Consider the following 16,554-nt stretch of genomic DNA (forward strand, 5'->3'; position numbering starts at 1 on the left):
ACATTGTAAAGACACAACGCACCAGCAGCAATGAGGTCATCAATAGTTTACATGGCAAAAAAGTGTTGCACTACCCAACATTGTTAAGAAGTATTCAAAGAACCTGAAACAGAAGAAACAGATTCAATGAATCAACCGAGTCTCACTCCAAAATACATAGAAACGTTATCAGCCGGAGCATGAACAGAATAAATAAAGTGAACCAACCTGCTCTGTGTAACCGAGGCTGAGGGTTGAAAACAGCGTCCAGTAGTTTCCGTTGTCGCTCGTTCTCCTCTTTTAGAGCAGAACGTTCCTCCTCGTGCTCTGCTATCGTTCTTTCAAACAGACCAAATATCTCTTCAGCAGCCGCAGTTAGTCGCTGGTTGACTAAACATCTCAGCATTTGGACTTTAGACATTTTCACTGAACCACAGAAACGTTTCCTCCAGACAAACTCCGTTAAAAACGGTTTGCTCACTCTGAGCTGCGCTGTGTTGCTAGGTTATGTTCGAGTCCGTCTACTTCCTGGTAGCATGCTAACTTCATTAGCTCATTAGCAAAAACACCGTTTACTAGTGATTGTTCCTTCCGTGTCGAGGCTTCGAAGCGTGTGTCGCATAATCAGGAAGATTTTGACGAGTCGCGTATCGAGGCTCGTGTTGATGACGTGTGTGGTGACGTTCGATGCCGTCGCGAGCCGGCCATACTACGTGACTGATTCAGGAAGTGGTTCGCGGGTTTCTTCTTCTTCTGTGGTGTTTAACGGCAGCTTGCATCCTTTTTGTTGCATTACAGCCATCTTCCTGTTTCAGTCAGTTTCTATGTTCCCAGCTACTGAACTTCCCCCATCAGTCCCGTTTGTAAAGCACCTTCTTCCCAGATTACTAGAGCCCCACTCCAGTATATTATTCAGCTCTCTTCCTCTCACCCCTACTCTTTGCATTTCTCCCACCATGCCCCTCCTTTCTGAGCTGTGTCTAATACAGGTGGTGATAACATGTTGTACAGTTTGTGGTGCCTGGCAGTCAGAGATGGGCAAAAATACAGCAAAATGTATTTTGATACAAAATACCCCTCAAATAAATGTATTAAAATAAAATACAAAATACTGGTGCTAGAAAATGTAACACAATACAATACATGTACTTTGTATTTCAAATATAGGAAATACTTTTTTCTGGATTTTCCGTTTTCTCACAATTTTGGTATAGCAGAGCATTCAGGTTTGGGCTATATATATATATATATATATATATATATATATATATATAAAATGTACACAAAGCTCTGGTGAACCCCACAAAGAGGAAGAACAGTCACAGGATGTCAGTGTAACTAAGCAAAGCTATTAAAAGACAACAATTTGATTGATTATGTGTATATATATATATATATATTTATTTATTTATTTTTATTAATGGGACTTAACAGCCCATGAACTTTGGCTTTGTATCAACAAGAAAATATTGATCATATATGAATAGCATCGCCTATGTATACTATAAAAGCAAAATATAGAATTAAAACCAGTTGTACACAGGTAAAGAGCCTAAATAAATTACTGTACCGAGACATGTTGTCCACCTGGCCAACTGTAGAATGTATGAAATAATAAAACTAAGAATACTTTCATAATATGCCTTTTAAATAAAATAAATTGGATATTTAATGTTTTTTTGTTTGTTTTTAACAAAAGGACATCTACTGTCATAGCCTGGGTAATTGTGAACTATATTATCTGCCAGTAATTGATATGGCATTATGACATTCACATTGAGAAGATACAGCATCACTTGTAATACAGTGTGAGATTAGCTGGTCAGACGTCTCTTGATAAGGTTATTTTGAACATACAAGCTCCCAATCTCCCTTTTCCTATAGCTAGCTACTCCACTGATAAGCTAACTTGCTAAACACTGGCTATGCACTAGCATGCTAGCGTCATTAGCATGTTAGCATCGATCGCTAGCTTGATATTATAACTGTCACCATGTATATACATTAGGCTATGTAGCCAGACCCAGACATACATTATACATCAAGCTAGTTGACATCTGTCACACTCAGATAACAATGACGGACAATCTGTTGAACTTGAAGATCTGAAGACTGAACTCATGAACTGTTTTTTGATTCGTGGAGAAAGTGTTTTGAGTATTTTAAATACAGAATTACTCCACTCTTAAGTATTTTGTTACAAATTAAGTTTGATTTTTTTATCGGCCCTATCAAATACAAATTACATAATACTCAAAAGTAATTGAAATGCGTATTTCAAATACAAATAATAGAAATACTGCCCATCTCTGCTGGCAGTGCTCATAGAGACGGGTTGGATGCTTCCCTATGATGCGTAGATTGCTGTGCCCTGTTCTTAATCTTGATATGGTTCCTGTTTCCTCGCCTTTGTCTTACACTGCTCACTTTACTCTGAAGTGAATGTAGGTATCTCCCCCTCATCTCCTGGTCCCAATGTTGTTGCCATACTCTGTTGATATTTTTCCTGATGATGCCCTTTGTTTTTCTTTAGCGCTTGTTTGGCTAGTTTGTCCACTTTTTAATTTCCTCTGATATCCATATAAATATAACTTCAGCGCCTCGTTCTATTGCTTTAGAGTGAATTTACATTATTTTTAATAACAGATCTTGTTGAGTATTGGACATACCTGATTTCAGACGATTGCAGACAAAGGACTTTACCTGGTCTGTGTTGGTCAACCCACTCTAGGGCCAAAAAAAAGTGCATACAATTCAACTGTATACACAGCTTAAAAATTCAAAGTGCGTTTCAATATTTCAAATTTGAGACTAGGAACTGCAACAGCAGATCCTGTACTGTCTGTAGGAGCAAATCAACACCTTTTCCTGTCTAGGTATTTCCACCCATCACAGTAAAACCAGCACTGCCATCATCTCCACTGTGTAAACCCCAAAATGATTGGATGTTCTTCTGTCGATTCCTCTTCCTATAGCTGGTGTTGCCGCCCCATATCCTGTCACTCCTGTCTCAGATTTCTTAGGACCATCCGTGTAAATCTGTGTAAAATCACGATACTCTTTCATTACATAATATTCAAATGCACTTACCAAATCAACTTCATCTTTTTCTGTCCTTTTCGACCTCTAACAAATACCAGTCTATGTCAGGCCACACAAGCGTCCATGGAGCCACCACCGACTAAACTACTGAGGGGCTTATCCTCCGATCAAACACTTCAAATTCTCTTGCTACGTCATTATCTACCCGACTAAAGTGATCCCTCTGACTCCTCCCACTCTCCCAGACCATCTGCAACGCTCCTTTTGCAGGGTGAGAATCATTGCGTCCCTGTAAATTAGCCCAGTAGTTTGCCATCAGTTGCTTTCTCCTTAAATCCAGCGGCATGTCTCCCATTTCTACCTGCAGGGCAGGTTCTGCTGCAACTTGGTGGGTAACCTACAAAATAAAAGCCTCTATAAATTATTCCCATCTTAAGTTACCTTTCATCTTTTCTATATGTAATGGGTGTGATTTGGACATGGATAAAGACAACTCAATGAATTGTTTTCCAACATTTATTTACTTCTGCAGAAGACAAAATTCAACCCATTACCTGCCTTCTGATCTTTTTCTGCACCTTTGCTCCCTCACCAATAAGTAAAATGACAATGTGTGATTTCATTCTTGTTTTTTTTACATTTAGATAAATTCTTTTGATATTATAGTATGAACTAAGCTCAGGATGCACATTACTTAAAAAGGGATATTAAAATTACCAGGAAAACATCTAACCTAAATCATAACAACACATTTCCTCAAAACCATTAAAAACAATATATACAAGAGGAAAAACAGGGACACCTGGTGGGTAAAGTGAAAAGGTGCGAGAAACTATAACATTACAAAAAGGAAAACACGTACTTGCCGAAGTCAATGCATAAACACATTAATTGTCTTCTGGTATTTTTCTGCAATTTTGGGTCCAAACATGCAAAATACAACTAACATACATATAACTTTACACCAAAAGATATTTACATCAGCAAAACTTGTATTTTAATGGTAAAAACAACACTATAAAGCTGGGTAACGTTATAATATTAATAGTAAGCAACGTGTCTTAAATGTTACACCCTTCCAATAAATCACCTTAACATGGTTTAGGGCCGTGTGTGTGACCTGTGTTCTCAGACCAAGAATTCACTCACCATCTGAAAAGAGTTGTGGCAGCTGGGCCAAAAAATGGGAAAACGGGGCTCCTTTCTGGAGCCAGACCTGGGAGTGGAGCTTGCTGGTGAAGGTCTGGTTTCCGGGACATGAGAAACATGGTTCAACCATGAACAACCCGAAAAATCTACATTGAGCTGCCGCCCTATGGGCCCACCGCTCAAAGGGATATGCGGAGGGGTGATTGGGTAAAATGGCTAAAGGGAATTCTTTCCTGTGTGAGTTTTCAGGTGTACCTTTAGAGCTGCGTTGCGCATAAATCTTTTATCACAAACTGAGCAGCTGAAAGGTTTCTCCCCTGTGTGGATTCTCATGTGTGTCTTTAAAGTTGAAGAATGGATAAAAGACGTATTACAGACTGAGCAGCTGAAAGGTTTCTCTCCTGTGTGGATTCTCATGTGTGTCTTTAAAGTTGAACCCCGGTTAAAAGATTCCTTACAGACTGAGCAGCTGAAAGCTTTCTCTCCTGTGTGGATTCTCATGTGTCTCTTTAAAGTTGAACCCAGGTTAAAAGATTCCTTACAGACTGAGCAGCTGTAAGGTTTCTCTCCTGTGTGGATTCTCATGTGTGTCTTTAAAGTTGAAGAATGGATCAAAGACTTATTACAGACCGAGCAGCTGAAAGGTTTCTCTCCTGTGTGGATTCTCATGTGTGTCTGTAAATGTGAACGCTGGCTATAAGATTCCTTACAGACTGAGCAGCTAAAAGGTTTCTCCCCTGTGTGGATTCTCATGTGTCTCTTTAAAGTTGAACCCCGGCTAAAAGATTCCTTACAAACTGAGCAGCTGAAAGGTTTCTCTCCTGTATGGATTCTCATGTGTCTCTTTAAATTTGAACCACAGTTAAAAGATTCCTTACAAACAGAGCAGCTGAATGGTTTCTCTCCTGTGTGGATTCTCATGTGTTTCTTCAGATCGCCACTCTTGCCAGTTGTTTTCCCACACTCAGAGCATGTAAATAGTTTCTCATCAGCACTACATCTTGAATCACTGACATGGACTTCATCAGGTTTCAAAGAGTTTAAACCTGACTGAGGTTCTCTAGTCTCCTTCCAATCATCACAGTCATCAGTGTCAGAAGACTCTCCAGTCTTCTCATCAGTATCTGGATGTCTATCTGGACCTGAGTTCCTGCCTGGTTCTGGTCCTCCACAGTCCTCTCCATCAGTTTCTGTTTCCATCTGTTCAGTTTGTCTTTGATGAAGCTGTGGGGACTGAGCTTCCTCTTCATCATCTTCACTCTTCACAAGAGTGAATGAGAACTTGACATCAGCCTCCTCCAGATCTTGAAGCTGCTCTCCCTCCTGACTGGTCCAGAGTTCCTCCTGTTCCTCTTTAATGTGTGGGGGCTCTGGGTCCTCCTGGTCCAGACTGGAGCTCCACTCCTGCTGCTCAGGGGGAACCTCTTCTTTAACAACCAACAGCTGCTGGGTGTCTGCAGGGACGTTAGAAAGAAATATTAGTATTGAGCTAATAGTCTCCTGTAGATACACTTGTTTTCCTGCCATCATTCCCTCTTACACTCCCTGTGCACAGCTACCAAACAGACATGCCGACACACATTGTAAAGACACAACGCACCAGCAGCAATGAGGTCATCAATATGGCCTCAAAATGGCAAAAAAATGTGGCACTACCCAACATTGTTAAGAAGTATTCAAAGAACCTGCATTACATTACATTAGTCATTTAGCAGACGCTTTTATCCAAAGCAACTTACAATAAGTGTATTCAATAGAACTACTAGTCACCAGAAGTCATAAGTGCATCTCCTGGTTTACACAAGCATCTAAGAGCACGAACCAGAACAAAAGTACAGCAGAAACAAAAACAAACAAAAACAATAAGTGCAACAAACCAATACAATTACAATAAGTGCCAATAAGTTCAGCCTGATGAAAGATGGGCAGCGACTCCGCTGTCCTGACGTCAGTGGGGAGTTCATTCCACCATTGTGGGGCCAGAACAGAAAACAGCCGTGACCAGGTCGATCAGCCGCAGGGACCTCTGAGCGACCAATCGCCCCGAGGCAGCAGAGCGAAGTGGTCGGGCAGGGGTGTAGGGCTTGACCATGGCCTGGAGATAGGAAGGAGCTGTTCCTTTCACTGCCCTGTAGTAGTGCGATACCTCGGTAATTGGCACACACCCTCTGGTCCCGCTTTTTGAACAGGGGAACCACCACCCCGGTCTGCCACTCCCTAGGCACCGTCCCAGACCTCCACACAATGTTGAAGAGATGTGTCATCCAAGACTGTCCCTCCACACCCAGTGCCTTCAGCATCTCTGGACGGATCTCATCAATCCCTGGGGCTTTGCCACTGTGGAGTTGTTTGACTACCTCAGTGACTTCCACCAGGGAAATTGATGATGCTCCCCCATCAGCCTCCAGCTCTGCCTCTACAATAGAGGGCGTATTAGTCGGATTCCGGAGTTCCTCAAAGTGCTCCTTCCACCGCCCGATTACCCCCTCAGTTGAAGTCAACAGAGTCCCATCCTTACTGTATACAGCTTGGATGTTTCCCCGTTTTCCCCTCCTGAGGTTCCGGATGGTTTTCCAGAAACACCTTGGTGCCGACCGAAAGTCCTTCTCCATGGCCACTCCGAACTCCTCCCACACCCGCTGCTTTGCCTCCTTCACGGCAGCGGCTGTAGCCCTTCGGGTCTGTCGGTACCATGCAACTGCCTCAGGAGTCCTCCGGGATAACATATCCTGGAAGGCCTCTTTCTTCAGTCGGACGGCTTCCCTGACCACCGGTGTCCACCACGGTGTTCGAGGGTTACCACCCCTTGAGGCACCTAAGACCTTGAGACCACAGCTCACCACCGTAGCTTTGGCAATAGAAGCTTTGAACATCGTCCATTCCTGTTCGGTGCCCCCAACCTCCACAGGGATGCTAGAAAAGCTCCGCTGGAGGTGTGAGTTGAAGATCTCCCGGACAGGGGCCTCCTCCAGACGTTCCCAGTTTGCCCGCACAACCCATTTGGGCTTACCAGGTCTGTCCAGAGTTTTCCCCCACCCTCTGACCCAACTCACAACCAGATGGTGATCAGTTAACAGCTCCGCCCCTCTCATCACCCGAGTGTCCAAAACATACGGCCTCAGATCTGATGATACGATAACAAAATCGATCATCGACCTTCGGCCTTGGGTGCTCTGGTACCACGTACACTTATGAACATCCTTATGCTCGAACATGGTGTTCGTTATGGACAATCCATGACTAGCACATAAGTCCAACAACATACGACCGCTCGGATTTAGATCAGGGAGGCCGTTCCTCCCAATCACGCCTCTCCAGGTATCCCCATCGTTGCCCACGTGCGTGTTGAAATCCCCCAGCAGAACTATGGAGTCCCCCACTGGAGCCCCATACAGGACTCCAGTCAGGGTCTCTAAGAAGGTCGAATACTCTGAACTGTTGTTCGGTGCATATGCACAGACAACAGTCAGAGTTTTCCCCCCATAACCCGCAGGCGTAGTGAGGCGACCCTCTCGTCCACTGGGGTAAACTCCGACGCAGCGGCACTCAGCCGGGGATTTGTGAGTATCCCCACACCCGCCTGGCGCCTCACACCCTGGGCAACTCCAGAGAAGAAAAGAGTCCAACCCCTATCCAGGAGTACGGTTCCAAAACCGATGCAGTGCGTAGAGGTAAGCCCCACCAGATCTAACTGGTAGCGCTCCACCTCCCGCAAAGCTCCGGCTCCTTCCCCCACAGAGAGGTGACGTTCCACGTCCCCAGAGCCAGCCTTTGCCGCCCGGGTCTGGTCCGTCGACGTCCCTGGCCTTCACTGCCACCCATGGGGCAGCGCGGGAGGAACCCCAGCGGTTCCTCCCGCAGGTGGTGAGCCCACAGGATGGAGAGGTGGGGGGTGCCACGTTGCTGCTTCGGGCTGTGCCCGGCCGAGCTCCGTGGCAAACCCGGCCACCAGGCACTCGCTGTCGGGCCCTCCGACTGGGCCTGGCTCCAGACGTGGGCCCCGGGCTTCCTCCGGGCAGGGTCTCCTCGACTCTTCTTTGTTTTTTCATTGGGGTTTTTGAACCATTCTTAGTCTGGCCCTTCGCCTGAGACCAATTTGCCATGGGAGACCCTACCAGGAGCTCTAGGCTCCAGACAACATAGCCCTAAGGGTCATGGGGGCACTCAAAGCTCTCCATCACATTAAGGTGATGGCTCCCCGGAGAGGAAAAAGACTAATACATATCCTCAAATTTATTTTATACAGAGAGATGACCAGTGCCCTCAATCCTCGCTACCGACCCCCATCCAGGGATGGTCTGTCCAATACACTAGTTCATACCTGTGTGTACAGGCCTCATCTACACCATCTGAGAGGGTGTTCTCCTGTGCAGGACATGCAATTAGTCAGGAGAGGTGTCGTATTTTGCCAGAGAAGGCAAATATGCTCATATTTCTGACAGTATGACAGAAAATATTTTCTGTCATCTAGAAGACGAGAGAACTATGGAAGCCCATTGCCGCAAGCAAAAAAATAAATGCACCAACACTTTTGGTGCATCCATCTGTAACCATAATACTGACCAGATGTTTGCAGTACTCACAACATTATGAGATACTTTAACACAACAGTCAGAGAAGCAGCTCTTCACAGGTTACTCTACATTTGACATATAAATGGTTTGTGAGTACACTGAAGAATAATTTAAACGTGGCTTTACAACAGATGACATACTTCAATTGCTTGCTGTTTTATATGGGATTGTACTGAGCAAACGCACCCTTGAATAGAATTAATTTTAAGCAAGAAGCAGTTCTGGATTAGAAAGTATAGAACCGATGTGGCAACCGTCATTGAACAGCAACTGGAAACATCTGGTCAGTGTCATGGTTACAGATGGATGCACCAAAACTGTTGGTGTAATTTATACATTTTTTTGGTGGCGCAAACGGGCTTCCATAGGGAACAGATCAGAAGAAGAAGAAGATTCATTGAATCAACCGAGTCTCACTCCAAAATACATAGAAACGTTATCAGCCGGAGCATGAACAGAATAAATAAAGTGAACCAACCTGCTCTGTGTAACCGAGGCTGAGGGTTGAAAACAGCGTCCAGTAGTTTCCGTTGTCGCTCGTTCTCCTCTTTTAGAGCAGAAAGTTCCTCCTCGTGCTCTGCTATCGTTCTTTCAAACAGACCAAATATCTCTTCAGCAGCCGCAGTTAGTCGCTGGTTGACTAAACATCTCAGTATTTGGACTTTAGACATTTTCACTGAACCACAGAAACGTCTCCTCCAGACAAACTCCGTTAAGAACGGTTTGCTCACTCTGAGCTGCGTTGTGTTGCTAGGTTATGTTCGGGTCCGTCTACTTCCTGGTAGCATGCTAACTTAATTAGCTCCGTAGGACACCAGGAGACAATCCACCAACGACACAAGCTTTCTCTCCACACAAACTCCGTCAAAAACACCGTTTACTAGTGATGGTTCCCTCCGTGTCGAGGCTTCGAAGCGTGTGTCGCATAATCAGGAAGATTTTTTTCGAGGCTCGTGTTGATGACGTGTGTGGTGACGTTCGAAGCCGTCGCGAGCCGGCCGTACTACGTGACTGATTCAGGAAGTGGTTCGCGGGTTTCTTCTTCTTCTGTGGTGTTTAACGGCAGCTTGCATCCTTTTTGTCGCATTACAGCCATTTTCCTGTTTCAGTCTGTTTCTATGTTCCCAGCTACTAAACTTCCCCCATCAGTCCCGTTTGTAAAGCACCTTCTTCCCAGATTACTAGATCCCCACTCCAGTATATTATTCAGCTCTCTTCCTCTCATCCCTACTCTTTGCATGATAACATGTTGTACAGTTTCTGGTGCCTGGCAGTGCTCATAGAGACGGGTTGGATGCTTCCTTATGATGCGTAGATTGCTGTGCCCTGTTCTTAATCTTGATATGGTTCCTGTTTCCTCCCCTTTGTCTTACACTGCTCACTTTACTCTGAAGTGAATGTAGGTATCTCCCCCTCGTCTCCTAGTCCCAGTGTTGTTGTCATACTCTGTTGATATTTTATCCTCTGCTTTGGATATCTTGATACATATGTCTACTTTGTTTTTTCTTTAGTGCTTGTTTGGCTAGTTTGTCCACTTTTTCATTTCCTCTGATACCTACATGGGCCGGTATCCATATAAATATAACTTCAGCGCCTCGTTCTATTGCTCTAGAGTGAATTTACATTATTTTTAATAACAGATCTTATTGAGTATTGGACATACCTGATTTCAGACGCAGACAAAGGACTTTAACTGGTCTGTGTTGGTCAACCCACTCTAGGGCCAAAAAAAGTGCATAGATACGTTCTTTTGATATTACAGTATGTACTAAGATCAAGATGCACATTACCAGAAAAGGGATATTACAATTACCAGGAAAACATCTAACCTAAATCATCGCAACACATTTCCTCAAAACCATATATACAAGAGGAAAAACAGTGACACCTGGTGGGTAAAGTGAAAAGGTGCGTAGCACTGGGTGACTAAACAGTGACAACAGAAACTATAACATTACACAAAGGAAAACACATACTTGCACAAGTCAATGCATAAACACATTAATTGCTTTCTGGTCATTTTCTGCAATTCTGGATCAAAACATGCAAAATAACTTTACACAAGAAGATATTTACATCAGCAAAACATGTATTTTAATGGGAAAAACAACACTATAAAGCTGGGTAACGTTATATTAACAGAAAGCAACGTGTCTTAAATGTTACACCCTTCCAATAAATCACCTTAACGTGGTTTAGGGCCGTGTGTGTGACCTGTGATCTGTGTTGTCAGACCAAGAATTCACTCACCACCTGAAAAGAGTTGTGGCAGCTGGGCCAAAAAAAGGGAAAACGGGGCTCCTTTCTGGAGCCAGACCTGGGAGTGGAGCTTGCTGGTGGAGGTCTGGTTTCCGGGACATGAGAAACATGGTTCAACCATGAACAGCCCGAAAAATCTACATTGAGCCGCCGCCCTATGGGCCCACCGCTCAAAAGGATATGCGGAGGGGTGATTGGGTAAAATGGCTAAAGGGGATTCTTTCCTGTGTGAGTTTTCATGTGAACATTTAGATCTGCATTGCGCATAAATCTTTTATCACAAACTGAGCAGCTGAAAGGTTTCTCCCCTGTGTGGATTCTCATGTGTGTCTGTAAAGTTGAAGACTGGTTAAAAGATTCCTTACAGACAGAGCAGCTGACAGGTTTCTCTCCTGTGTGGATTCTCATGTGTCTCTTTAAAGTTGAACCCCGGTTAAAAGATTCCTTACAGACGGAGCAGCTGTAAGGTTTCTCTCCTGTGTGGATTCTCATGTGTGTCTTTAAAGTTGAAGAATGGATAAAAGACGTATTACAGACGGAGCAGCTGTAAGGTTTCTCTCCTGTGTGGATTCTCATGTGTGTCTGTAAATTTGAAGGCCGGTTAAAGGATTTCTTACAGACTGAGCAGCTGTAAGGTTTCTCTCCAGTGTGGATTCTCATGTGTGTCTTTAAATTTGAACCCTGGTTAAAATCTTTCTTACAAACAGAGCAGCTGTAAGGATTCTCTCCTGTGTGGATTCTCATGTGTCTCTTTAAATGTGAACCCTGGTTAAAATCTTTCTTACAAACAGAGCAGCTGTAAGGATTCTCTCCTGTGTGGATTCTCATGTGTCTCTTTAAATGTGAATCCAGGTTAAGATATTTCTTACAAACAGAGCAGCTGTAAGGATTCTCTCCTGTGTGGATTCTCATGTGTATCTTCAGATTTCCACTCTTGCCAGTTGTTTTCCCGCACTCAGAGCATGTAAATAGTTTCTCACCAGCGCTACATCTTGAATCACTGACATGGACTTCGTCAGGTTTCAAAGAGTTTAAACCAAACTGAGGTTCTCTGGTCTCCTTCCAATCATCACAGACATCAGTGTCAGAAGAGTCTCCAGTCTTCTCATCAGTATCTAGTTCTGGATGTCTATCTAGATCTGAGTTCCTCCCTGGTTCTGGTCCTCCACAGTCCTCTCCATCAGCATCTGTTTCCATCTGTTCAGTTTGTCTTTGATGAAGCTGTGAGGACTGAGCTTCCTCTTCATCATCTTCACTCTTCACAGGAGTGAATGAGAACTTGACATCAGCCTCCTCCAGCCCTTGAAGCTGCTCTCCCTCCTGACTGGTCCAGAGTTCCTCCTGTTCCTCTTTAATGTGTGGGGGCTCTGGGTCCTCCTGTTCCTCTTTAATGTGTGGGGGCTCTGGGTCCTCCTGTTCCTCTTTAATGTGTGGGGGCTCTGGGTCCTCCTGTTCCTCTGTAATGTGTGGGGGCTCTGGGTCCTCCTGGTCCAGACTGGAGCTCCACTCCTGCTGCTCAGGGGGAACCTCTTCCTCAACCACCAACAGCTGCTGGACGTCTGCAGGAAAACAGTAAACACACACAGAGACGTGACAAAGAAATATTAGTATTGAGATAATAGTCTCCTGTAGATACACTTGTTTTCCTGCCATCATTCCCTCTTACACTCCCTGTGCACAGCTACCAAACAGACATGCCGACACAAATTGTAAAGACACAACGCACCAGCAGCAATGAGGTCATCAATAGTTTTCATGGCAAAAAAGTGTTGCACTACCCAACATTGTTAAGAAGTATTCAAAGAACCTGCATCCTCCATAAAGTCATGCCAACAAAGTATACATATTGCATAATGGAAATAAGATTAAATTAATTCTATTCACATTAAGTATTAAACATGTTACCTGCATCTCGTGAGTTAAAGGGAAAATACACCTAAATTGTTATTGAAGTGTCTTTATTCTTTGATTTGCGGGTTGCTGGACAGATATTAAAATTAATAATACCTGACTGACAGTCAATTAAGATATTTTCCTACGCAAAAACTCTGAAATGAATTTGTATCTTCAAATGGCAAATTTCTGAAATTTTTAAGGTGCTATAAAAATGTTTTTCTCAATAATTCCCCACAATGACTAATGCATATTATATGTTCAGGACAAAAATGGCTAATATCACAATATTTGAGGTGCTGCAAAAATATTTTCCTCAATTCCATACAATGACTGATGTATATGTAATCAAGGCATCGTTGACTCCACCCATACAGAAAAGCAGACATTTTGACTGTACCAATTAAGAGATATTTCAAAGTAAATGTCATACATTTGTACAGAGAAAATATCTAATTGAATATATGAAGTGTTATAAAAAGTATTTTATCAATAATTCCAAAGAATGACTAATATATGTGTTGAAGACATCGTTGACTCCACCCATACTGAAAATCAGACATGTATACTGTACAAATTAGGACATATTTCAAAGTAAAAGTCATACATTTCTACTGACAAAATATCTAAAAAACTGAATATCTGAAGTGTTATAAAAAGTTTTTCCTCAATAATTCAAAACAATGAGTGATGTATATGTGTTAAAGACATCTCTGACTCCACCCATGCAGAAAATGTAACAATTTTACTGTACCAATTAAGAGATATTTCATTGTAAAAGTAAAACATTTGAACCAAGAAAACGTCTAATAACTGAATATTTGAGGTGCTATAAAAATATGTTTCTCATTAATTCCAGACAATGACTGATTTATATGTGTTCAAGACATCTTTGACAACAACCATGCTGAAAATCAGACATTTTTACTGTACCAATTAGGAAATATTTCAAAGTAAAAGTCATACATTTCTACCGACAAAATATTTCCTATATTGACACTTCACGCACAATTTAGGTGTATTTTCCCTTTTACTCACAAGATGCAGGTAACATGTTTCATACTTAATGTGAATATAATTCATTTAATCTTATTTCCATTATGCAATATTTATACTTTGTTTCAAGTATACAACAAAGTATCCAACATTCAGACGAAACATCTTATTTTGAAAACCAGATATTCGTCTGAAGAAAACCGGATATTGTCTCACGTTAATCTTTCCGCTACCATTACAAAGTCCTTCGCTCACTCTCGATCTGTGCCGTTTGAATGCGTTTACCGTAAATTTCAGCATGGAGGCGCACTAAAAATTAAATGTCTGCTGAGTTGACCACGGATATCGGAGTGTCTGCTGACTTGACCTCAGTTAAACGTTATCAGCCGGAGCATGAACAGAAGAAGTAAAGTGAATCAACCTGCTCTGTGTAGCCGCAGCTGAGGGTAGAAAACAGCGTCCAGTAGTTTCCATTGTCGCTCGTTCTCCTCTTTTAGAGCAGAACGTTCCTCCTCGTGCTCTGCTATCGTTCTTTCAAACAGACCAAATATCTCTTCAGCAGCCGCAGTTAGTCGCTGGTTGACTAAACATCTCAGCATTTGGACTTTAGACATTTTCACTAAACTACAGAAACTCCAGACAAACTCCGTTAAGAACGGTTTGCTCACTCTGAGCTGCGTTGTGTTGCTAGGTTATGTTCGGGTCCGTCTACTTCCTGCTAGCATGCTAACTTCATTAGCTCCGTAGGACACCAGGAGACAATCCACCAACGACACAAACTTTCTCTCCAAAAACACCGTTTACTCTCCATTAAACTCTGATAGTGAAGGTTTCCATTGTTTCTTCCGTGTTGACAATTGGAAGCGTGTGTCGCGTAATCAGGAAGATTTTTATGAGGCGCGTATCAAGGCTCGTGTTGATGACATAGTGGTGACGTTCAAAGCCTCGCCTGCCGGCCGTACCACGTGACTGATTCAGGAAGTGGTTCGCGGGTTTGGTGAAATATATATATATATATATATATATATATATATATATATATTATATATATATATATATATATATATATATATATATATATATATATACATATATTTATATATATTTCACCAATATTATAATAATATAATATATATATATAATAATATATAAATAGATAATATATATATGTAGCGGTTAGGGTTAGTTAATATATAAATTATAATAAATGTATACATATAATATATATATATAAAATAATATATAAATCGTGAATATATATACAATAGTTAGTGCTGGGCAACTTAACGCGTTATTATCGCGTTAACGCTTTAAATAATTAACACCGACAATTATTTTATTGCGTATCAACGGCGATTTAAAAAAAAATGCAATACACACCGTTGATGCCAGCAAATCCCCCAAACAAACAAACGGTGGAGGGAGGCTTCGGCAGACTACGTTGGATGCAGCGTCTGGGTGAAATATAGATAAAGAAAAGCAAGACAAGCTAACAAAGAAGAATACACGAGTTGTATCAAAAGGAGAGGACTACAAAAGCGACGGCGTTACAACGTGCACCAGCTGATGCTCTCACTGGAGACTACTGGACTTCTGCTGGGTAACCATAATCACCTCGGAGTTACAGTTTGAATGAAAACAGAAGACAGACATTTTGCAGAAACGTGCACGGAACATTTTATTCATGTTGCACAGCACTGGAACGTTTCAAATAAAGTCAGCATCTTCTGCAGATGGCATGAGCCTGAGTTCTACTGGAAGTCAGTGGTGTACAAGGTGAACAGTGTGGGAGGGAAAATGTATGTGTGCTTTAAATATATTTGGGTAAAATCATTTCCAGAATTTCAAATGTAGTCATGTATATTCACATCACTGAGGCTGGGTATTTGTGCTCTCTTTGGCCGCCTCAACTTTGTAGCAGTTTGTGACACGCAGGTCATGCAAAATTCTATCTGTAACATAACAACATCACAATAGTATGCATAAGGAACAGGGTGCTCGATCAGAAGAAAGGTAGGAAGAGACAGGGAGTCTAGCAGAACAGCCTTGGTGAAGATAGAGAGAGAGTGAAGATAGAAGTGGGGAAGGACACAGATAAACAAGTAGGGCGAGATTTCTAATGCGGGCGTAGTCACTATGACGTGCTGCCAGGGGCGAAATCAGGAGAAGAAGAGTGGGGAAGGAGACTGTGGTTGATCTGGAAACCCTCTGTTATGCCTTGACCAAGGTGCAGGAGGATGACAGCTCTGAAGGGGGGGGGGGAGAGCTGCAAATAAACCTGCGTGAACTGAAGAAAATCCAATCTCTGTCTTGTGTTCTGTGGGTATTCGTTACTGAGTTCTTACTAATAGTGAGATCCTGTGGTGTCTCACCATGAGTCAGATAGAGAACAGTTACTGAGCCAGCTGTGAGGTGTTGACTTTTAACATAAGTCATAAGGTCAACGACGCTGAGCATCGTCAACAACAAAAATTGATGGTGACCACTATCAGATCTGACAGACAGGACGCAGCAGGTGAGGCTGGGAAAAATCACATCCAGTACCCGGACTACCAGCACTGGCGCCCCCCAGGGATGTGTGCTCTCTCCTCACTGCTCTTCTCCCGCTACACTAATGACTGCATCTCAGAGGACCCGTCTGTCAAACTCCTCGGCCTCATCA

General features: G+C 42.7%; 1 protein-coding gene across 1 annotated transcript in view; it reads right to left on the reverse strand.

Annotated features, from left to right (window-relative positions):
* LOC137885102 (zinc finger protein 236-like) overlaps positions 1–16,554 on the reverse strand; it is a 35,069-nt gene that overhangs the window by 3,596 nt on the left and 14,919 nt on the right. The window contains 7 exon segments of the mRNA XM_068727247.1: positions 208–484; positions 4,171–4,192; positions 4,388–5,624; positions 9,223–9,499; positions 10,995–11,016; positions 11,212–12,562; positions 14,314–14,566. Of these exon segments, the coding sequence (XP_068583348.1) occupies positions 208–484; positions 4,171–4,192; positions 4,388–5,624; positions 9,223–9,499; positions 10,995–11,016; positions 11,212–12,562; positions 14,314–14,566 (3,439 nt within the window).

Source organism: Cebidichthys violaceus, unplaced genomic scaffold (assembly GCF_023349555.1).
Source record: "Cebidichthys violaceus isolate CVI_PGR_0920_01 unplaced genomic scaffold, fCebVio1.0.p SCAF_4, whole genome shotgun sequence".
NCBI classification, from domain to species: domain Eukaryota; kingdom Metazoa; phylum Chordata; class Actinopteri; order Perciformes; family Stichaeidae; genus Cebidichthys; species Cebidichthys violaceus.